At 28.4% G+C, this 26,317-nt stretch overlaps 1 protein-coding gene across 1 annotated transcript in view; it reads right to left on the bottom strand.

Annotated features, from left to right (window-relative positions):
• LOC129988458 (transmembrane protease serine 6-like) overlaps positions 1-22,654 on the bottom strand; it is a 72,170-nt gene extending 49,516 nt beyond the window's left edge. Inside the window, exons 1-3 of the mRNA XM_056096688.1 lie at positions 22,535-22,654; positions 19,111-19,280; positions 13,080-13,320 (exon numbers count right to left, since the gene is read on the bottom strand). Coding sequence (XP_055952663.1) covers positions 13,080-13,320; positions 19,111-19,280; positions 22,535-22,589 — 466 coding nt within the window. The 5' untranslated portion in view covers positions 22,590-22,654. The remainder of the gene's footprint in view (positions 1-13,079; positions 13,321-19,110; positions 19,281-22,534) is intronic.
• Positions 22,655-26,317: the final 3,663 nt, after the last annotated feature.

Here is a 26,317-nt window from a genome sequence, read left to right as displayed (position 1 = left end):
ATGCAAAACAAGTATAGATCATCAAATATAATCATTGGTTGTTGGTACGGAATTGATTAATCTACAGTGACAAAAACTTACTGAATCAGGAAGACTGACGGGAAAACAAATTCAAAAACTATTCTTAACCCCTACAGCTAAGTGGAAGCATTTATATTGGACCAATAAATATAAATCCTCAACTAAACAAGATAGAAATATGATTGCATCCAATGGCGAAACTCATTTTTTGTGTAAATATTAGGAACCACATTTATCAGGTGAAGCTCTGGGGAACCCACCAGGGAACACTATCTTAATCGAATGGATAAGCACGTTGAAGAGCAGATACTTTTGGATTATTTTGCAAGTAGAGAACGTGGTAGCTTAGTACCAATTGAGGAAACCTGAACTCCAAAAATAAATTACAGAACTAGAAGGTAAAGTTGTCTTTCATGTAAACGTTCGTGGGCAATGCTGATGCGTTTCAACAAGATCTTGCTTCTTGTCATAATTCTAAGCTGGTAAAAAGTATTTTTCAACCAAATAAATTAATAGTTTAGGATTAGCCTGTTGTTAAATCTCCAAATACTAATTCCATTGAAAAGTTGGGGAGCACCGCGATGAAATGTGGTAATAAGATGGATTTCTCAAAAGAAAAAAAAAAAACTACCAGAAGTGGTCTCCATCTTTACATCCCCCCCCCACCGATTAAAAGTCTTATCCCTGTTTTTCCACGTTGTAAAATTGTGGATGTTGGGTAAGGCAACGGATAACTTGTATGGTATTGGAGAACAATAATTACGAAATGTAGGTCTTTGGCCATAATCTATAATCTTTGGCCATAATCTATAATGCATTTTTGATGCCCATAGGCACCAAAATTGGACAGGAAACTATAGTTGTATTCACAAAATGACTTACCGAATTTCATTGATTATTCATAGTTAATGAGTTTTCGCAATTACAAGTATTCGAAAGTGAAGACCAATAAATTGCCAACCGTTTGATCGTTTTGGTTCCAAATTTAATAAGCATGTATATTTTAGATATTAAACCTGATTTTAGCACCAAATTTCAGCTATGCAGCCTTTTGAGTTTTGCGGTTATCGAGTTCATTTGTATTCAAACAGCCTGACTGGCATACTTCCTGTAAATGGTTTTTGTTCAAAATCTGACAGAAATTTACAAGTTTGGTCGTCATTCCATATACAGAACTTCAGTCGTCTAGCTCAAAGCACTTTTAATTTATCGTGGTTAGACATAGACAGATAATCATAATACCAAAAATGCCAGGAAGATCTAAATCGAACTCAGAAAGACTCAACACGGAAATTTGCCAAAATCTCGAGTTCAAATCTTTTGACGATTACAATACTTCCTCTATACTTCGTGTGTGAGAAAATAAAATTGAATGAAAATATCATAAAGGCCTCATTTCGTGGTGACGGCATCAAAAGTTGAGGTTCTAAATTAATGGAAATCATGCTGAATCGTGTACAAGATATTATTAAAGCCAGAAAAGGGCATATTTTCCATTAAGTTACTATGTCATGCATGTAAAGGAACTTCTACTGATTAAACTGTGAAAACTCTGGTGTTTGTCCCAATTAATTTGCACATTAATCAACTTATAGTTTTTGCATTACACTTTGAAATAAACGATACACAGCATGTATATAAAATTTTATTAAAATACTAATGATCATTCAGAATGAGTGGTATTGTCTTGATTATTGCAATTATTTATTAGCTTATTACCACTAAGTCAATTGTAAAGATTGCATAGAATTTTGTGAATTGTTCTTACTCCCACAAGGGTTTCTTAACAATCAAGAACAAAAAAAATATTTTTGGTTCAACAATCAAGAACAAATAAACAACAACAACAAAAATATTACGTTATTGCAATAACTAAAATTTAAAAAAAAAATATTTTTTTCATGGTTCCTGTTTAGTTTTTAGTTATTTGTAAATTGTCACTATTGGGAAAGTTTTTTATTTTTTAAATAAGATAAAGAACTATAAAGATAACCAAATTGACACAACTGCGAATATAATTATATCAATTTTTAAAACTGCTGAAAATAATTTTTTTGGAGATAACATCTTCTGAAAATAATCCGAAAAAAAAAGTGACAAAAGTAATTAATCAAAGAACAGCAGGGCCAAATCATCAATGGAAAGATAAATGTTTTTTTATTTCTTTCATTTAATGTGCTTTTGTAATTTTCAGATAAATCAATTTTTGATCCTGCAATAGATTTACTAATATATACGACAATATTGAATAGTAAATATGTGACAATATTATAAAATCTATAATCCCAATTTTTCCTGGAAATCATAAGTAAATATTAATAAATTATTATCATTAATGCATGAAAATTAATTATTATCACATATTAATAATTAATTTTCCTAATCATCAATTAAGAGTATTTCTAAATAGAGTATAGATTCCACAGCTTATTCATCACTAATATTTAGGAAGCTCAATTTATTAATTACTAGCCGCCTTTGGCGACCAGCTGGTTCGCCAATCTTAATGTTCGTTTAAATTTTAATAATTAAATAGGTTGAACCGGAATACTCCGGTTGTACCATTAAATATTTTACGCAATTCCAACTTTAATAGATTCTTCAGCAAAATATTTTAAAACTTCAAATTTTGATAGTCATATAATTCACTCATAATATTATAAAGGCCTTCAGTTATAGCGTGGTATGTATCTCTCCAATTTTCTGTTATCCCTCGTAGAAATTATGCTTTAAATTAAATTGTAAATGATTAATCTGCAATTAATATAATAATATTTTTTACTGAAACAAAGCATTTTTTTTAATAATATGATTACTGATAACAGAGTCACTGAGCGTTTAAACTTTATGGTCACTAAAGAATATCTTAATTTATGTAATATCTCAAGAATTTGTCAACAAAAATTTCTCAGATTCATCATGAACAGATCGATTCATTAACAATGTTTCATTTTAAATGCATCAAACACTAAGAAAATAAAATGAATCGTTTAAAATAATCGGTCGAAAACAGGTTTTAAAAAACTACTTAAAAAACGATGTACTTAAAACTATAAGCATATACAAAAAATATATAACTAACATAAATAAACAATTTACTTACAAAAGCATGCAACTAACCTAAAAATAATTTAAATCGTCCGTTGGTTGTCATGTCAACAATCAGAACAGAATGCGCATGCGTGAATTTTCTTCGCCAGTTATGTTAACGCAAATGCGTGAATTTTTCTACGCCAGTTGGGGTAACGCTATGCAGATTATACATTTTTAATTTCCTTTATTCTGTGTTATTTTAATTCAAAAGTACTTCAGAATGAATCTGAAACATGGATTAATTAACAATGTTTAATTTTAAAGGCATAAAACATTAAGAAAATAAACAGAATCGTTTAAAATAATCCGCCGAAAAATGTTAACCCTAGCCTGATTACTGTTGGGAGAAAAAAAAACTGGAGCCTTACTCATTTGGCGGTGATTGAAAAATTGAAGATTTTTTTGGCGGAAAAGTTGGCGGTGGGGAAAATGGAAGATTCTTTTGGCGGGAAAGTTAGTTTTTAATTAATAATTAAAATTCTAATCAAAATTTCAAAAAAGGGACCCCAGGTGCACATTCCTGACCTCTAAGGTATACATGTACCAAATTTGATAACTGTATTTCAAATGACCTGGCCTGTAGAGCGCCAACACACACACACACACACACACACACACACACACACACACTGAGCTTTATTATAAGTATAGATTGACGACAGATTAGTTTTCTGAAAAAAAAAACACCGTGTTATTTTATTAATTTAGAAAGTATGAAATTGCTTTTATGTTAATTTTTTAAGTAGACATGATATAATAATTTTCAATAAAAGATTATTAATTTGTTAATTAAAAATTTGTTACTATTAGCGTTGCAATAAGAGTAATATAAGATTTAGTTATTGTATTTGCCGATAGAGGGAAAATAGTGTAATTTTCAAAATGTCAGATATTTTTTGATTCATAAAAATCTAAAATGTAAAGATTTCTTAAAACTTCATGGTCGAAAATTTTTAATGGCTATACTATAATAAATATCGACGATATTTAAATACTATTCATAAAAAATCGTAATATTCAAAATATAACCTTAGATTTATGAAAAAAATAAACCTTAGATTTATGAATTTTTTCAGACTCATAGAAACTGGAAACGTAAAGATTTCTCAAAACTTCGGGGTCAAAGTTTTTTGTCCATTATAATCCGTCGCATATTAATACTGAAAATGCTTCAAAGAATAACTTCTATCCATAAAAAATCACACATTCCAAAAATAGCATACATTTTATGACTGCATAAAGGAACGGAAATATTTTTAAACACTTTTTGATAAGGAATGATGTGTTTAGTTCACAAAAATCATTCTGATTACTATATAATAACATCACAAAATAAATAGTAACTGAAGGAATTAAATCCCAAAGCAAATAGGAGATTCCATAATTACACCAGAATAATATTGATTATTGAATCTGTTAAAGCAATCACAAGGAAAATGAATGTTAAGAATTAACTTATTTCTACAGCTGGTTCTCGAAGATAAGTAATCGTGTTTTGCTGGAAAGAAGGCATTTCTACGGAAAGAATCAAAGACTAACGAAGAACGAATTAATTCTATTATTTGCTGACTTTTTTTTATATATCTCAAAGATAAAGGATGCGATTGCATAAAGTAATTGCTTCACATACTCTTAGTTTCCTGCAATTACTTTTTGATTAATGATATATAAAAGAAAGGTAATGTTATTAGGTTATTTATACATATTAGATAATAAAAGAATTTCAAGAATTATTTCGCTGTTAAGTAAAGTTTAGTTCATCGATTAATCGAATAAGTTTTTCAGAGGCTATGCTCATCGTTAAAAATTAAAACTGTTTCTAAAGATTGAAAACAAATGTATATTTAAATTACAAAATGCAATTCATGGTTAGGAATAAAATGGAAATTTCTTGGGGCATTAAAATCCATAACTTGATGACACTTAATTAATGAACTTGATGAAGTTAAGGCGCAATTTAATTTAAAGCAGTGATTTTGGATATGTGAAATGATCTCTTAATTTTACTTGAATCCTAGTTAATTTCCTAATTTTTATCTTAAATTAGCCCATATTAATTTATCTTAAAATTCTTATTTCCCGATTCCAATCCCACTTTTTTATTTAGTTATTGCTAACACGTGCTCTAAAAAAATTGCAGAGTCGGTAAATCCCACGCCACGAGCAGAAAATCCACAACATCTGTTCATTCCATTCCAAGACATCTAATATTTCCTTTCCTAAGCTGGGATGTGTCAAAGAAATCCCTAACAGAATCTCATGGTAAAATAGCGGATTTTTTATATGCTTTATAACCGCACTTTTACGACTTTAGGTATTTTTGTCATAGACTAATTTAAATTTTATATTTGCTTCAGTTTATGTTGACAAATTTTTCAATACGCCAAGAAGATTGAAATATAGCTCCATGCACAATGATGGCGGTTCATTGAAAAATACCGGATTTTTAAATTGACCTATGACATGTTTCGAAATTCAGTGACAATTACTAAAGGTGTTAGAATGCACTAAAAGTGTGAATATAGCACAGGAGGAATATATGGCCAGATGAGTTAGAGCAGAAATTTCTAAACTTAAGTAGATACAGACTTTGAAAGTTGAACGAGTGGAATACATTCTCTGCTTCCATTTGTAAATTTTGTTCAGAATTATTGATACTTTTGTAACTATTGATTCCTAAAGTTCTACGCACTTATGAGTTTTTTCAATACATTTTAAAATCAGGAATTAGATTTCAATAGAAATAAATGAAATCTTGAAATAACACAATTAAAACCTAAATGTTTGAAACTGTAAATGTCCAATTATCTTATAAATGCGAACAATATTAACAAATTGAATGCACGTTAAACTAGATTTAAACCAATTTTTTTGCATTAAAATTAATTATCTATACTTATAATAAAGCTCAATGTGTGTGTGTGTGTGTGTGTGTGTGTTGGCGCTCTACAGGCCAGACCGTTTGACCTACAGCTACCAAATTTGGTACATGTATACCTTGGAGGTTGGGAATGTGCACCTGGGGTTCCTTTTTTCGAATTTTTAATTAGAATTTTAATTATTAATTAAAAACTAACTTTCCCGCCAAAAAAATCTTCCATTTTTCCCCACCGCCAACTTTAAAGCCAAAAAAATCTTCCATTTTTCTCACCGCCAAATGAAAAAAGCCTTCAATTTTTTTTTCTCCCAACAGTAATGAGGCTAGGGTTAAAATTTTTCGGCGGATTATTTCAAACGATTCTGTTTATTTTCTTAATGTTTGATGCATTTAAAATTAAACATTGTTAATGAATCGATCTTTCAGATTCATTTTGAAGTACTTTTGAATTAAAATAAAACAGAATAAAGGAAATTAAAAATTTCTAATCCGCATAGCGTTACCCCAACTGGCGTAGAAAAAAATCACGTATTTGCGTTACGTAACTAGGGAAGAAAATGCACGCATGCGCATTCTGTTCTGATTGTTGCCATGACAACCGTTATCAATGGATGATTTAAATTATTTTTGAGTTAGTCGCATGCTTTTGTAAGTAAATTGTATTTATGTTAGTTATATATTTTTTGTATATGCTTATAGTTTTAAGTACATCGTTTTTTAAGTAGTTTTTTTAACACCTGTTTTCAACTGTTTATTTTAAACGATTCGTTTTATTTTCTTAGTGTTTGATGCATTTAAATTTAAACATTGTTAATTAATCGATCTGCTCATAATGAATCTAAGAAAATTTTGTTGACAAACTCTTGAGATATTACATAAATTAAAAAAGATATTCTTTAGTGCCCATAAAGTTTAAACGCTGAGTGACTCTATTTTCAGTAATCAGATTATAAAAAAATGCTTTGTTTCAGTAAAAAATATTATATTAATTAAAGATTAATTCTTTTCACTTTAATTTAAAGCATAAATTCTACGGGTCCTAACAGAAAATGAGAGATACATATTACGTTATGACTGAAGGCCTTTTTTAATATTATGAATGAATTATATGACAATCAAAATTTGAAGTTTTAAAATATTTTGATGAAGAAGCTATTAAAGTAGAAATTGTATAAAATATTTAATTATTAAAATTTTAACGAACATTAAGATTGGTGAACCGGCTGGTCGCCAAAGGCGGCTAGTCTATAATAAAAAAAAATTCCATTCGCAAAATTTTAGCTTATTTGTTAGAGGAACTTAAACTTCGAATATACAATTAATGGTAAATAACGATCTAGATTATATAAGACTGACCCTCATCCACTTGATCTGAACGCACTACCAAACGTAATTCACTTGGTAAATCAAACAAACCAACTGAAGCCATGTCCAAGGTAAATGCAGACTAACAAACACTGCAATCGATTGCATCCAAGGAAATAATTAAGTCACCAATAACAGTGCACTTTAGATGGGATACTGCTCGTAACATTGATTCAGAAATTAAATCAAGTAATTGACTTTATAACTATAAACTTATTCCGGATGTTGATATATATTTGTAAAAAATGATACAAGATAAAAATCATAAAATAAAAATGAAATGGAAAATCTTAAACTTTCTGATTTGAAGATAATTAAATTTTTTGAAATTAAAGTTTGTTGTCATAGTAATATTACGATAGGCATTAATTACAATTAAGAACTATTTACTAATTTAGTACCGATTTATAATCTGTAAAAATTCATGTAATCACTATTTAAACTTGCAGATTGATTGTGCCTATGCAAGAAAAATTAAATTTTATAAAGGTAGTTTCTGGACTTTTATTAATGTAAGAAAAATCTTTGAAATTAAAAGTTCAATAGTCATAGTGATGCTATGTTAGAACATTGATTTACAGTTTATTACAAACATAACAAATCTCAATAAAAATAGTTTTCGAAAGCAGATTTTTATTAGCATTCAAAAATAAAATAAATATTTTTAAATTAATTTCAATATTCACAGTATTTACGTCAAGTTGTTGATTTACAATTTATTAATATATTACAATATTTATTAATATAATAGACTTATAAATATACAAGAGAAAATAAATTTAATAGAAGCAGGGTCCAAAAACAAACTTTTATTGGTGAATGAAAAATTGTTTATTTTTTCTATTTTCATTAGTTTTTATTTTACAGTACTTAATTTATAACGCTTCATTTAACGACATCTAGAAAGCAATTGCTGATAATTAATTGAGAGGATAATGTGTCATAATGGAGAGAAATGCATGAATTTTCTAAACTCACGGCAATTAGGAAACAAGCGAAAAATTGATTAGAAAATTAAATCTTTAAAAACATAAAAGATGTCAGTTAAATTTCAAAATTACTGATTTCTCCATAAATGGAATTGTTGCTCCAACAATAATCGCATTTTATTCGCGATTCAATTTAATAAGATACATGATTTCTACTTCTTTAATGATACTTATAAGGCTTCAAAACAAGACACTTTGATTTGATTCAATTATTCATTCTAAAACTGAGTGTTTCAAAGCAAATTGAATGACATAGCTCATAATTTTAAGAAACAGTAAAGAGAGAATAGCTGGCGCTGGAGCTTTGCAATGATTTTCTCATCTTCGATTCAATGATTTAGCAATTGTAAATAGAGCTAACCGGAGTGTGGCATTATTTTTCAAACGCACTAATGTTGAGTCCTTATGGTGATCTTAACACTGACTTCCTGGTCACAAATAATACGCACTTATATCATTATGCCATTGCCTTTGATAATTCTTTTATTAATGAAATTACTTTAGCTTTAAAACGACAGAAGATTTTTAAGTTTTAGAAACGTTTAAGTTAAATCCAATTTTAAAACCGTTAAATATCATTTCCATTCTATTTATTGAATAAATCCCATGTCTTTTATTTTCTTGATTCTTTACAATCTGCATATTGCCTCTATGTTTGCATTAATTATGGTAGAAATTTAAAAATTTGAAGAAATTTTTCCAATAATAATGAAACATGATACACTTGAGTAGCTTAATTTATGAATAGCTTGTACCAATACTGAAGCATTTTTTTAAAATTCTTACTTTTTAAGTCTAAGCGTCTTGTCCATTGCTTTCAAGAAAATTAAAAATTTTCTATTGAATTTTTATCTAAAGTAACACAAAATTCAGTAAAATAATATAAATTGTCATTTATTTTGTTAATTTGGCAATACTTGTTTTTAAAAGAAGAAAGAATGAATTGGAAATCATTGATTTTTATTAAAAAACTATAAAAACTGATAATTTTTTTCTGAGAATTAAAAAAATATCACATACTTTGGGAACTTTAACAAAAAGAAAATATTGAATTTCATTTATACCGCACAGAAAAAGTTTGTTTCTAGAGTCTTCATACTCTTCAAAGCTCAATTTATACAGATAAAAAATAATCAAACTGTTCGGAACACCTGCAACACTTGTGGATGAAAGAAACAGACCATGAAATCGTTTTCCTGTGGGTGAACCCCAAGATGTTTAAAGAGAGTATTTCACGGTAAATTTCATCGGATTTATCCACACAGAACAATAGTTTTGCTTTAAGTAGTATTGTTGTTTAAGGTTTCTTTCTTTCTTTTTTTTTTTTCTTAACCACTTAACATCCCAATGTTTCGCAGGTTATTTTTTTTACATTAGAAAATTTTAATATTGGTAACTTGAAACAAAAATTTCTCTTCTAAATTTTATTTAGAAATATACATTTTTATTGTCCAAACTTATAATGAACATATAAAAATTCCTTAAACGAATTAACAATTTAAACAGCAAAATTCGTCTTCCTCAATTTGGACAATATTACTACATAATAGTTTAAAATTAGTTAATTAAGAATTTTACGTCTTTCAAACTCTCTTCTTCGAATTCAAGATCAGTTTAATTACGACTTTATTCAAAAACTTGATATTTCCGAAAAACAAAATTCTTCTGGTGCATATCTCAAATTCAACAAATACTGTACCTCATTTTTTTTATTGATTAGAAGACACACAGATTTTCACTTTATTAAGATTAGATGAAACACAGATTTTCATAACGAAATTTTCATATGCATTTTATAATAATCTGTCAGTACATATGTCGGTATATTTTTTATAAGTATTTTATAATAATCGTGTGTTTTATCACAATCATGCTTTCAAAAACAGACGATTATTTTTTGATCTGGCGCTAACCATCTAATAAGTTCAAGTTCGACTTTCACATCTGTTGTTTACAGAAAAATATAAAAATAGAACTGGTGAATACATAAACAATAAAGATAATTGGACACGTGTATCATCCGTGCCACTCCCAAACCTTGCGAAATAGATTTCTTAATGATGTGTTTTGACTCCAGCTCTCATTTTTCTTTTTTCAGTATTTATAAAATTTTCCATGAAACGCTTTCTCTCCGGATTAAGTGGAAAAAGTGTACTTTCTGATTCATATACATATTAATAACGCAGCTCTCTTTTTTATATTTTAATTATTTTCGTTTAGTTTTGAATAGTATTAAACAGTCAACATATATTTTAATCTAGTAAATAATGTTTTGGAAAGCAACCGCCTAAATGAATGAAGCTGTGGTATATTTGATAGCAGAACTTTGGGTCTTCTTGTGCTATGCAGAAAATTCTTACCTAATGTAATTATAAACGTCTATTTAATTGGCTCATATAGTTTTAATTAAATAAATTAAATAAAGAACTTTATATGATTGAATTGATACATTTTATATAGTTCTGATGATAAGATGGATAATTCTGAGATTTTAGTTATTTGTTCCGATTTCGAATGAAATGTGTTTTTTACTTTTAAGTTAGAAGTTCATTATAAAATATTATACAATGGTTTTGTCTGATTTGTCATTCTCAATTTTTACAATACACAGAATATATCACATCTTACTGATTTATCTTAATCATCCGATACATTATCCTTTTTAATATTAGCAATGACAATTTGTGAACTCATGCTATCATTGTTGCAAATGGATAGACAAAAGATGAAATGTTTTTTTCCTTTGTTCTTTAAATTTTTATACAACGTCTGTATCTACCATAGTTGAAGTATAAAAAAATCTGGTTTCTTCAGTGGCGGGTTTAGGTATTTTATAGGCCAAAACAGTTCACATTATGATAGCTAATTTTCAATAAGATAATCACAATATTTTCACATTCATCACATTTTTAGACTATTAATGAACTATTTTATTTTTATTATTTTTATTTTACTAACTTTATGAATGTATATCTGTTTTCGTTTATCTGTTATAATTCCAAAATGTTTTAGTAAACAACAGTATTAAAGCTGATGTTTCGGTTTTATAAATATTCTAGAAACTAAATTAACATAATGAAACATATAGGGGTTTGACCAGTATAAGTGATAAAGTATAAGTTTGTACTTGATTTATTATTATCAATAGTAATTGTACTTTTTACAAACTTTATTATCTGGTAACTAAGATAATAAAGTTTTTATAAACAGTTTTTAAGCGAATCTAGTAGCTGCTTAATTGGAAATCTTTCACTGGGTCTCTTAATATTAACCTTTTTTTTAAAAAAGGAGACAGATTCCGAAAATCGTATTAAATGTGTATAAGAAAATGATTACAACTGCAATTGATGAAACTGTTGTTTGCAGTTTGTTACAAATTAGCCTTCTCTTTGTACTCATTTTTTAAAGTTAAATTCAGCATTGAAAGATATTTTTATAAAAACTGTAGCTTTATGTTACAGAAGATGAATTATTTTTATTATCTTATACTGATAAAATTATTGGTATTTTTATTTAGATTAACGCCATATTTTGAGGTAACACGAGGAGTATTTGAAGATGATGCACTTAAATTTTAATCCGTGGTCAGAAGATTTTGGAAGCTTTTTATCAAATTAGGACTATTCTAAAAAAATGCATTTGACCTTCTACAGATTTAAAGGGCAGGGTATCAGTGGAGGATTAAAGCCTTTAACCATCAAAATCATTGAACATTATATGAAAAAATTATTCAATTTAATTTCATATTTTATTATATGTTAATTTAACCAACAATTTAATTACTTTTTTCATGTTAATTTTAATTTTTATTTTTGTGAATCTATTTATATTTTTATTTTTTTATTTCATATCATGGGGAAAATAAAGTAATAAATTGCTGGTAAGAATAACCGTAATTATTAATTAAAGATTTCTTTACTTACAAATATAAGTATTGAGTTATTATGAAAGATTATAAAGAAAAACTAAATTTTAAATAAATATAGCCATAACATTATTATTTTGCATGCCTTATCAAGTAGAATACAATATAAACCAGTTAATGAATAGTTAATATTTCAATGGATTGTAAGAAAACTATTACTTATATTTTATAACACATGATTTCTAATGATTTAAATGTGCATATATATTTTAGTCCTAATATTTTATAATTAAAATTTGTATAACTTACAAACATATTTGACACTTGAGACATTTTTAATCGACCTATCTTAGGTAGATTTCTATTTTTAAATCCTTCATTGGATTTAAGAGGTGCCCATTAGAGAGAAAATCCAACGGAGTAAAATTTGATAATCGTGATGAGGACGAGATTAGATACCCACGTCCTATCTAGCTACCAGAATGTTCTATAATTTTAAAATGAGCCTTTAACAGTTAGTCTTTTGCAAAAGGGATAAAGTGCCTATCATAGAACTATTTTTAAACTATACTTTTTTCATAAGCTTATGAAGTAAATTTTTTATTTAATTAATTTTTAAAAAAGTTTTTTTTATTTAAATTTTTAAACTTTTTGAAAATTCTCATTTTTTTTTTATTTTTGCAATTGCCAATAAGGCTTGTTATTCTTATACCGGTTGTGACGCAATATTTTTTCTTTTGCATTTTTCTCGTATGATATCAGCAGTATAAGTATGATTCATAGCAAAATTTTTTTATATCTTCTTTTACTCAATTTGCTCATCGGTATCCATACAATCTCACATAAACCAAAAAAGCTGGACACTCACCTGTTGTGGGTTGTGCAGAATAAGTGATGTTGAAACCCCTTCTGGAGCCGAAAAAGTCAGTCTTCAAAACCACTTGAAAAGCGAAGGATTGTGACACATAATCATAAGGTAGTTCATTACCACAGTGCATAGCCTGTAATACTCCTCTGCCCTGGGAATCGAAGTCATGAATGCTGACAGAATCTGCGCCGCACCCATCTGTGGTGTCTATATCCAGTACGTTGAACTTTAGTCGGACATGCTAAAAAAGAATACATTGGCTATTAAAGATTTGCCTTTTGTAACCAGCGAGATTGGTCTCCCAAAAATATTTTCCCAGAGAAAGCCTTGTATGACATTAATGTACTATACTTATGAAATATTAACCTTTGGTGTGAATTTAGCATTTTTACTGAATCTATCATGTCATCCTTGGCGAGTTTTTTTAGAGATTAATACTTGGCATATGGTTAACAGTATATGAAAATCAAATTAGTGTTTTATACTGGTTTTTCCCATCCGATTGAAACAAAAATTTAACACTAATGTCATAAATTTATAATCGTAAAATCCCATGCCGTATTTGATATGGTGAATTCATTGCTTTTTTTGAGTTATCGTATTTACGTGTTTCTGAAATTACAGACCGGCAGACGGTCAATCCACTGTTGGATTTGTCTCAAAATTTGACAATTGTCTACACTTTTGATGTTAAGTCTGTGTACCAAATTTTATCTATCTGGATATCTGCATTTTGTAGCTATCGTTTTAAATTATATTCAAGCAGCCGGACAGACAGACATACCCTAGACGGATTTAGGGAAATGACAAATCTACCCATTTGGTGGTAAAGACTATATGCCAAATTTCATTCATATAACTCAAAGCGTTTTTAAGTTATCTTTGTCATAAACAGACAGATTTTCAAAAAAATGTGTTTTTTCGAACTTAGGGAGGCCTAAAATGTGGAGATTCGTCAAAATCAGAGTTCAAATTTTTTGACGATTACAATACTTTCTCTATAATACTTATACAAGTAAAAGCGCAGATATCGATAATAGTGAAAGATATGAATATAAGACATGAAAGTTGTCAGTATTTCAAAAACCTTTTTTTTCTGAAGATAATTTTCAAATAAGAAAAATTACAAAATAAAAAGTACATTGCAAAATATTTAGGAAATTATAGTAAATATTCAATATAACATTTTCAAGTGACTGTAATACATTTAATTTAATAACAAAATTGTATTTGTAATGTTAATAATTATGAAAAATAGTATGTTTGGAAAACTAAAAATACAAACGATCGTGAAAAGTGCTTTTTATTAAGTTATTAAAAGTTAGAAAATAATTTTTATCAGAAATAAAGGGATCAAAAGAAAATCATAAAAAGCAAAATGTGAAATACGATGTAAATACGAGTTTTAACTAAATTTATATTATATTTTCAAGTGAATATGTATTACGTTTATCACAATATTTACAACATTTAATGTGGCTTCATTTCGTTATAATATTGATTACAGCAACTAACTCTTTTACAATAATGTTTTAACTTCCAGATTTTGATAAAAATATATTTTCAGCATTTAAGATATTTATAAAAATCTTTTTAAAGGAAGCTTTTTAATCTAACTTTTTCTATTATTTATTCTGTAATACAATTTTTAATTCATTATTATATATATTAGTTAATCTTATTATAATTATTTGTCAAATTCGTTCCACATCATAGCCGTTACATGAAAATAAAAACCAATGTAATTAAAATTTATGAAAAAATTGATAAGAGAATTCAGAAAATGTTAAAATATTTATTGCCCTTATGAAAACGCAACTGTTTAAAAGTATAATGCAACAGAGAGTAACAAAAATAATCGACTAAAAAATTCCCATCATTTTATTTTCTCAAATACGCGGGGTATAAAGAGAAAATTCGAACTCTAGATTTTGTCGAATTGCCATTTTTCACATCTCTCCAAGTTTAAAAAAATTCATATTTGGAATTATTCCTGCCTGCCTGTCTGTGAAAAAGATAATTCAAAAACGCTTTGAGCTAGACGGATGACATTTGGTATATGATCTCTACACAAAATAAGTAAATTTCTATCAAATTTTGAATGAAATCCGTTCAGAGGCAGTCTGTCTGTCCGATTGTCCAAATATATGTTAGCACAATAACTACAAAACAAATAGAGAAAGTTAAATAGAATTTGATATACAGTTTTAACATCCGAATTGTATATATGTATCAAGTTTGGGAACTAATTCGACAATTCTTGACTGTCTGTTGGTCTGTATTTTCACAAGCATATAAACACGGTAATTCAAATCGCAACGATTTAAATATATAAAATTTGGTATGCGATTTTGTGGCTACAGTTGTAGTCCTGTTTCGAAATTAGGCTTCATTCGATTGAAAAAGAAGGCGCCCAAAATACCCATTCGGTTTTCTGATACATTTGTATTGACTTCATCTTGGAAATCGATCTCTAGATATTGTTCTTTAATAGGCTCTTTCATAACTACTGTTTTGCAGTGGTATACAATTAAGAACATACAAGTCCATTTATTAGAGAATATATAAGAAATTTCTGTTGATATACTCTCGTAGATTTAAAAAAATACAAGCATTCATGGATTTAAGATTAAGCAATTATTCAATTCATTAATATTCCATTAATTGGTGTGTTACATCTGTCGTATCTAAAGCCTGAATCTGCATCTGAATTTCATTGAAAATGAGAGAATGTAGTGATTCAGGACAGCATGCCCATAAGACGTTATTGATCGGCTATTCATCTTGGAAATCGATCTCCAAATATTGTTCTTTAATAGGCTCTTTCAGAACTACTGTTCTCCAGTGATATACAATTAAGAATATACAAGTCCATTTATTAGAGAATACATAAGAAATTTCTGTTGATATACTCTCGTAGATTTAAAAAAATACAAGCATTCATGGATTTAAGATTAAGCAGTTATTCAATTCATAAATATTCCATTAATTGGTGTGTTACATCAGTCATGCCACAAAGTCTTGATCTGCATCTGAATCTCATTGGAAATGAGAGAATATGGCGAATCGGAACAGCATCCCCCAAAAGATGGTATTGATCGACTATTCTCGAATAAAGCGGGTCATTTATTTTCCTGAACAATACAAACACGAAACAGACACACGAAAGTTACTCACGCTTCTTTCCCCAGATTAAAGAGAAGAGTTATTACTCACAAAATCAATATTGGGTAATTGTGTTCCTTTTGACTGATGAGTCCGTTTGAACACGAAAAGGGGGACGAAAGAAATTCGAATGTTGTTGGAATTTATAACACCAGAATGGAAACAGAAACAAAGAAAAAATTATAATAGAGGGACTGATAGTCTACTGAAACAGCAAAGTTTATTATAATTGCAAAGTTGCCCATCAAATTTAAAATAATTAAAAATACTTTAATATATTACATTTTTATGTATTTGATGATTTCGAATGAGAGAACGTCGATGTATGATGCAAATATTAACCAAATGACTTTTCTTTCACATTCTATAAGCAAATTTTATGTTAACCGTTTGCACTAGGAAAAGTAATTCGATGCAAAATTATTCAGATAACACAAGAACTTGCTTATTGCTATGAAAACATTTTTTTTATTATAGTTTAAAGTTGAATTTTAACGAAAAATTAATCTACATCTTCTTACTTTTTCTTTAGGAATTTTTTAAAAAATCAATTAAAATAAAAAGAAAATGTCGAAATGATTCACAGCATTGAATGGTCAGTGAGAGTCATCATCCGATCCAAAGGGTTAAGTTGGAAAAAAATAAACTTACAGCGTGCGAGCGAATGTGAGAGATATACTTGAGTAGAATTTCGTTTCATATCTTTTTACCACAAGGAAATACGAATGCATGACTTAGGTTATTCTTGCAGGTCCTTTCGACAAACAGTTAGTCAAAGTTTGGAATTCAAGGCGTTCATCTCTAAGAATCTCCTATTTGTATTTCAGAGACATAAGACCGTTGAAATAAGATTTCGCCATTTCTTTCTTTCTTTTTTTTTGCTACTCTAAAAAATTTTTCCAAAAATAATGTTGTTGAAATCAACAGATATAATATTCAATTCATCAGCAATAAATACAAGCTACTTAGGAACAAAGATTTTTGAAAGCTGGCGAACGTTCCTGTGAAGAATGCGAAGACAACTTTACTTTTTTTGTAAGAGAGTTCAAACTAAAAAGTTTTGAATAGGAAAGCGGAATTAGTTTTTAAGAATTGTCAGAGAGAACAAATTGTCATGAAGTAAAACTCTTAATTGCATCAGGTTTAATCAATTATAATATAATTTTCTTAAAAATTATATTTTACTAGCTGTCACCCAGCTCTTTGCTGCCGCAGAAAAAAATAATTTTGGAAGTATCGCTTGAAATTTAAAATAGCCGTCTTGTTTAATTAGGAATGATAGAAAGACTGATATTTGTTTTCTTATCGGCAATGGATACATTCATTAAAATTTAATGATATATACAAAGGAGAAGTACAAATATATTCTATTTTTTTTTACTTTATTATTTAAGTACTTTAGAGTAGACAATATTTTTTGTTAATAATTTTGACAAATAATTTTCTTGGCTCTCCGACTCGTGAGAATTCCAACATACATCTGGTCATGAAAAAAACATGGATTTCCTAGGTTCATTCCGCATATTTGAAACGATTGACCTTGCGCCTTGTTGATGGCCATTGAGATTGTAAGTCGAATGGGGAACTGCAGTAGTTTGAAATCAAAAGGCATTATATATAACTTGATCGGCATCGACAATAATTCTATTTGTATGCGTGAGATAAACTCTGAATATTATGTGCGATTTGCCGTAGACAAAATATTGTGCACGTTGAATGACAACATCCTGTATAGATGATTATTCATTCATGAGAAGAAAAAAAATCAGCACTTGCACTAAATATTTTCGATTTCATTTCACTCACATCAATTAGTATTAATCATAATAATTTTATTTTGTTTCACATATTTGTTATTAACTCCGAAAGATGTGTGACGTTTTCGTTTATTGTTTGTCAATTGTCAATTTTAAAATATAACCTTCGCGCAAGTGCAAGCAATAAGTTGAGGCAGTTTCATCGCAATCGGTTGAATGATACGGTAGTGCATAAGGTACGAAGACACAAATATTCATTTTTTAAAAAATATTAGATATCAGCATATATAGGAAATATGCATGAATTTTGGAAGGTTAGTCAGTATGAAAAAAATAGGAGCAATAATTGAGCAGTAAAAATTTCAGGGCAAAAATGGCCGAAGTAATTTAGAATGGATTCAAAAATGATGACTGTATTTGGGAAAATGTATGTTTTATTTTATGGTTATGCAAATGTTCTGACAAATTAATACTGTTTTTTTCAGATCAAAGATCTGCTTTTTGAATTCTTTTCTTTGTCTTTACCACTTCCTTCTATGAATGAACTTTTTTTTAAATTTTAAAAACGTAATTGGATGAACAGACAGACATTAGACAGTTCTCAAAAATAATATGATAAATATAACATTTAGTATTGTTGTACAATTGATCATTATAGATATAAAAAGAACTGTTTTCAATTGAATTTTCAAACTTTATAGAAAATTTTTTAAAACCATTTCTGGATGTCATTCGAAGAGATCAGTCCAGCTGACATCAAAGGGTCCGAGTCTTGTTAATTTATTCATTTCCGATTTTTCTTTTATTTGAGTGACATCATTGGGACAGTTGAATTCCATAGACATCAAACTGTCGATTTCCAATTATTTTCCTGATTTACAGTTAAAAAAAAATTCTGCTTTTTTTCGTGGGCACCATTCGACGAATTGGAAATAAAAAAAAAATGAAGACAAAAGTGGCGGATTTCAATCTTTTTGCACTTTAAAGAAATAAACTTTTTAGCTACTTCTTATTATGACATTAATTTTATACCTGACAAGTAAGGTCACTTTCTGATTTCAAAAAAATTCATCTATTACAATAAACTGGTAAAAGGTTAGCATAGTCACCATGTTAGCCGGTGCCTGCAGCTGATAAGAGCACTGCACATAATCAGGATAGCCTTCATTTTTCTCAAATCCAGGACTGTACAAATTCCCTTGTCCTCTTACTTGTATAACTTTTGGCTTTGCAAACTGCGTCCGCATTGCATCGACGCTCATACATCCTTCAGGCAGTTCTGTAAAAGAATTCTATGGGTTTGAGGTAACGAAATATAATTTGTTTAATTATTTTTAGCATAACTTATAGATTATTTGTAAAAATTAATGATTTGATTTGCTAACATGTGGCGATTTTTCTTTCTGAAGTTCAAATTACCTGCTTTTTCGGTATTTCGATATTTGCCCTTCACCTGTAATTTCAATATCACAGTTTTCGTTTAAGGAAATTATTCTTGTTTTATTGAGAAAACAAGAAATGTCTACGCAGCGTAGTTTAACCATTGGCTCATTAATATCTTATTTAAGAATTTACTTGAACCCAAAAGATGAGTAGAAGTAATTTATTTACAAATAAAACAGCTAAATAAAGATAGAAAAAAATCAAAATAAAATTGTTATTTTTAATATACAGAATACAAAAATTGGTATTATTTTTATGAAATTTCTAGCATTGATAACAATAAACGATTTCCCACCAGTAGCTAAATGAATTATTGCAGGATATGACATGGCTAAGTATAATGAAGTTGCGGAAAAAAGTAATGCTATCAATCATCCCATTGCCCTCTTTTCTAGCACTATTGTATAAACTAGCAACAAATACTTGTTTCTAGTGTTATATAAGCTAGTTTTCTAGCACTATCATATACGCTTTACTATCACTAGTATACAAACTACTAAACTAGTAATGAAGCAATTTTCACGCTTCAGCAACGAATTACTTGCTATAATCAGACAGGTTGCAGAAAGGTTTCATACTTTTCCCCAAATTGAAACCCTAATGTTTGTCCTGAAATTAGAAGGAATGCAACGCATCATCAAGTATTGGAGTTAATTACTCCAATACTTGATTACAGCATTATATAAGTTTCTAGTACTATTATATGCACTTTATTGCGCTTTATTAGCACTAGTGTATGCGCTTTATTAACACTAGTGTATACGCTTTATTAACACTAGTGTATGCGCTTTATTAACACTAGTGTATGCGCTTTATTAACACTAGTGTATACGCTTTATTAACACTAGTGTATACGCTTTATTAACACTAGTGTATACCCTTTATTAATACTAGTGTATACCCTTTATTAATACTAGTGTATACCCTTTATTAATACTAGTGTATACGCTTTATTAACACTACTTATAAGCTAGTAAGCTAGAAATGAGCGTTTCCTTGCACGCTTCACAAATAAATTGCTTGCAGTAATCAGATGGGCTGCTGAAAGGTTCCATATTTTTTCCCAAATCTAATGTGGAATTGTTCGTCCTGAATTTATCGAGGAAGGCAATACATTTTCAAGTAATGAAATTAAGGCAAACTCCTGTTTCAGGGAATCCAAGATCACTTTGACCTCAAAGATGTCGCACTTCCATATCATCATAAATCCTTGACTCATGGACTTAACAAGATAAGTAAATCATCTTAACATAACACCACTTATCTTAAAACTACTTAATATATAGGAAATTAATGTTATGTTTTGAATAAACGGAAAGGAATATTAAAACTATTACCCGAAGAAAACTGGCCAAGTATTCTAATTGTAATGATTTTTCACTATTCATTTTTAAATGAATACTTATCAACTTTTTCTTGAATATGGATTGCTAAGAACACTAAGACTAGAATTGCAACTGTCACATAATCAGATTCAGTCAATTTATAAATTATAATTTTCAGATTTTCTTTTAATAAAACGTTACTTGTTAATTTACCTTTACATCCGATTTTAGAGAAATGGCTTGAATATGGGGATATTGGAATTACTCGAAGCAACGCTTGAAATTACTCCAATAATTATATTACATTATATATATATATAACCTTGGTTATTTGAGTTAAATGAGAAAAAAAAATTGTGCAACGTTTTCATCAATTAATATGGTATCTAACTCTTTTCTTCTGAGTTTATTATAATACAGTAATTGATGAATACAAAGGCTCTTTAAGTTTTAGTTTATTATTTTATAATTAAACTATTTTTATACTTTATTTTTTACGATTTCTTTTATTATATAAATAAAACTTTTCAATGACTATCTGATAAATTGTACTGAAACACCACATGCAAATGCTTTATAATTATATTTGAGAAATCGTAATATTTATTATATTTTTCTCATGTGTATATGTAAGATTTATTGTATTTTTTTCATTATCAAACATTTAATCAAGTTTAAAATTTTTATTTAATATTTTTTAAGGTGGTGGAATGGATTTTGTTAATTAAAGTATCTGTTAATCTTAAGACAATTCTGAAATTTTGGGACAAATAGCCACTGTATCGTTAGATTTAGGGTATTCGAATACGACTATTAGCATCAAGGAAAGTTTACTGTAATAAGAAAATGCGTAGAAGATTTAAATTTTTCATATCATGCAACCTGGAAATATAAAACTACAAAATGTCTGATGCGAGAGGAATAAAATTTCTCATCTTGATTCCCTAATCACACTTCCGCCGTTTTATCAGCTCGAGCCACGGATAATTCTGCTGATTTAGCAAATCCGAATATAATGCTTAGCTAAGCTTTAAATTATAGAAGAAATGTTCTAGAAAATTAATTCTATCTTTTATTGGAAGGAAATAATAGATTGCAGTCATGATGTAATTTTTTTGCTGCTCTTATTGGTGGTGGAAAAAAAGTGGAAGACGTTCATGAATTTGAATTAATTTTGATAAAAATTTCACTTTTGTTTCGTATAAATTCAATATTTGTCCAGAACTTCAGTATTTGCATAGATTATATAGACTTTTAAGTTATAATATAAACTTTTCAGGGAAGATTTGGCGCTTTTAATATGTAGTCCAGTTTTCTGGTTAATAAAATGTATATTTTAACTTACACTGAGCTTTAAAGGAGTGCTTCAGAATATATTTTAGAAATGTTTCATATTTCTAAATTTAATTTCATATTCGTATTTTTTTACTGAACTGATGAATACAAATTTCGATTTCCATTCAACAAATTTAAACAGAACTTGAATACACCTTATAAAGAGGTTAAACATTCTTAAAATTTATCATAAATATTTAAGTCGCATTAGCTTCAACAATATTCTAAAAGTTCTTTTACAACGCATTTAGAGCAATCGCTTATTAAATAAATATTTTAAAACGAAATAGGGTTGTCTGACTTAGCAAGTTCCAGTAGTAAAGAATAATGCCATTTGTTAAAATATTCAACTACAGAATACCCAAATAAAGGCGATGAAAACGTTTTATTTAGTTAAATCATTCCAAGCATTAAATAAAGCCATATTTACCTTCCCCACAGCAGGTGTAAGCCAAACACAGGAAAAATACTCCAAGAATCCACATTTTAAAATGTTTGTGCGACGACTAGGCAGAATGCAAGCAGATGGAGCATTGATTTTATTCTCGGCAAATGTGTTCTCGTTATCGCCTAGCTCTTTGAGCAGGTGGTTTGGTTCCCAGAGATACCAAACGGATTGTGTGATAGCATTTTAATATCGGAATTTCCATTTCAATGTATTTAAATAGAGTGAATTTAGAACTAGTTTTTGTAGAATTCTGAAAAGATGTAGAAATATGTTTTAAATATTTTACGGAATTGGGGAAATGGGAAGAAATAGGAATATTAAAAAAATATATACGATCGTGTTTTATAAATATTTAGGTACAAATGATATAATTAACATTTTAATAGTTTTTTTATTGCACACTTTTATTTAACATGACATGTTGTGTTTGCAAAATATAATTTTTAAAGATAATTTTCATTCATTTTTTATGAACTAAAGTTTCGAAATCTTGTATACTTGCATGCTATTGATGACAATTATCTATTTTAATACTTTCAAAATTTATTTATCAGTAAATAGAATGATTTTATACTCAAAGCGTCCCCTGGTCGTGAATTTCTGTAAAAAATATTTTCAAGATTCTTTCATCTTTATAATTAACTATAAATTAAAGAATAAGAATTAAAAATTAATAAGAAAATGCAATTGTTTTAATACACTAGAAACAGTATATTTAAAAAAAAAATATTAAGTAAGGTTTTTTTTTATACACTATATTTTTGAAATGGGATTTATATATTTAAATAGGTTCCCTTTTATAAATTAAAAATAAAAACATTAATAACTTGAGAAATGGAGTTGGAAGTTATAACAAATAATAAAGAACAGAAATAGCAAACAACAAACAACAGAAAGGGAGTTTGAAGTCTAACAAAATAGTAAACTTTAATAAAGAAAATTACAATGCGAAATTGTAGAAAATGTTACAAATCGAGTTTTTTCAGATCACATGATGGCAAAACGACTTAATTCACAGAGGCATGTTATCTTATATACACTACTTGCCAGATTCAGCTTTATTTTTGGAGTGCAATAAATAAAACGTGAAATAATAGAAGTTTGATTATGACGTATTATAATTAAAAGCAGAATTCAAGCTATAAGTAACCTAATGCCGATTCTTATATTTAGATTCTTTTCGAAAAATAGAGAAGAATAAATACCATACCTCTAAAAACATGAAGAATTGCATATCATTTTATTAAATACACATTATAAATTTTGCTTGCTTTTGAGTGAAATTTGAATTTTGCAAGTAAAGAAATGTCTTTTTTTTATTATGGTGATTATTCTAGTCTTGATTGCTCCATGACATGTAAGAAAATCCATTAATCAAGGATATAGGAGAGCAAGGAATTTTATGATGGTCAAGGATAAATTGGGTCATCTACAGAGGGCTTGAACGAGAAGTCTAAATTTCAATCAGGGTATGATTAAACTTAGTAGCTCTTTAGGAAGTAGGTTTCTTTTTCCTAAATCAGCAGGAGTGGTCTTCTCAAAACTTTCTCGCATACTCTCTAATTAAGACGTTATCCCAAAGAACAACATCTTGCATGGCATTGACGTACAATAGTTACGGAATATTAACCTTTGGAGTGAATTAAGCATTTCTACCGAATCTATCGAGTCATCCTTGGCGAAGTTTTTGGCGACTGGCATGCGTAAATAGTATCCAAAAATCAAATTTGGATTTCAGATGCGTTCTTCCCAACCGATTGAACCAAACATGTAACAAAGAGCTATATTAAATATAATATCTTATACTTTATGTAAAATTTTTAATATTTTTACTTGATTACATCATTTAAATGCACAGTTTAATTCAAAAATTGTTCAAGTAAACACTTTTTATATATTTAGATATAATAAATTATAAACTAGCAACATCTTTTACTGTTATTCATTTAATTGGTCTTAAACTGTAAATATTTCATGAAATTTATGTTGTGGCAAATTCATCAACATTTTAAATTCTTCACTGTCATATTCTAGCGATAAAATAATTCATTCAAACCAGTATTCTCTCTTATTAGTACTAATTAAGACCTCAAATAACTCTTTATTCATTTTAACATTAAAATCGTCATCACTGCTTCATTATATACCGTCATATTTTTAATTTTATCACATTTAAAATTATAAATAAATAAGTATTCTGGTTCAAAACTAAACCAGTTCAATATCATTTAATATCAGTTCTGCTTCTTGGATCAGTGGCTGCCTTAGTGATAGCATGGTTTTATAAATCATAGTTTGACTAACAAGATTGATTGAAATACATTTATAAGCTTGACCAAAATACACAAGTATAAAGTAAACACATCATACTTGTATATTCCAGCACTATTTCCTAGAAACAGAAGACATTTGCAACTTTTAAATGCTGCATTTCTTTGATTGTATATTTAGATATGTATGAATATTGAAAAACAGTATCTAGAATAGATCTTTTCTTTGCTTTGCTTTCTTCAATTTTGCCACATTTGCAAAGGCTTAATCGCTATTATTGCCTCTTTTCTTTGACAGAGCTGCTTTATTGTCTGTGTGTGAAGATTATATATTATTATATTTCAACAGTTTATATATCAATATTAGAAAAGTATTTTTATGTAAACAGATTGAAGTTCATAAAACGAGTAATATGTATTGGATTATGTGTACCTTCTTAAACCAGTACTGACCACTTCTTACTCTTTCAATACTATTCTGAAAAACATTTTCAGAACAACAGAAATAAAAAGAAATTTTTCATGTAATTCATCCACAGTCTACAAGCTCGGTTATATGATCTTATCTATTTTAAAAAACCAAAAGAGAATATTTTGGGAAATAAAGAGAATATGCTTATATCATGGATGATTTATTGTCAAAACGTATTATTTCCGAAATCTGGAAAACAAAAAAGGAGATTGGTGCAGCACGAAATCGCAGGAAATTGGCAGACGATATCGCGAGTAGAATATTCAGCCGCTGAATGAGAGCATATCTCACAAATGATTGCACCAAACTGTGAAAATGGTACATTGATTCCACCGAATCGAACCTCGTAGAATCTAGACAAACAATATGCCATCTTTTCACTTTCGATGAAAAGTGACACTAGGCTTTCTTTTCCATTATGTTTTTTTTTGTACTTCTTTTTATTGGCAGCCTAAATGTCTATCTCTTTTGATATTACTATTCTTAACTTGATTTAGATGATCGAGCACGTATTCGTATCGAAAACGTTTGGGAGATAAAATTTTATTTGCCGTTTCCGTTTGATGTTAATATTTTCTTTTCCATCTTTATAGAAAACAACTTAACTTTGTTATTCGGTAATAACATTTTTCTCTCGTCTTAGAAAATTTATTTGGAAATAAAATATTGCAAACATGAAAAAAAAAAGATGTATGCAATACTTCGCTTAATACTTATAAAATATTTTTCATTATTTAAAATAATGCATAGAATGTTTAGGTATGATAATATTAATCAAATCAAAAATTAAAATACACTATTATCAAGGTGTACTAATTGATTATTAAGGTATGCTATGATCAAGATATAGAACTAATAAATACTCAGATATACTATTATCAAGTTATAGTAATCAAATTCTAATGTATACTAATCAAATGTTAAGATATACTAATACTAAAATATAGGATCAAATCATGTAATTACACCATCACATCACCTAATCCTTTAATTCATTACGTCGAAGCTACTGTAGTAACTGGT

The sequence above is a fragment of the Argiope bruennichi genome, chromosome 10, assembly GCF_947563725.1.
Source record: "Argiope bruennichi chromosome 10, qqArgBrue1.1, whole genome shotgun sequence".
NCBI classification, from domain to species: domain Eukaryota; kingdom Metazoa; phylum Arthropoda; class Arachnida; order Araneae; family Araneidae; genus Argiope; species Argiope bruennichi.
Note: the sequence above shows the minus strand (reverse complement) of the source record. Positions and strands in the feature narration are given on the sequence as shown.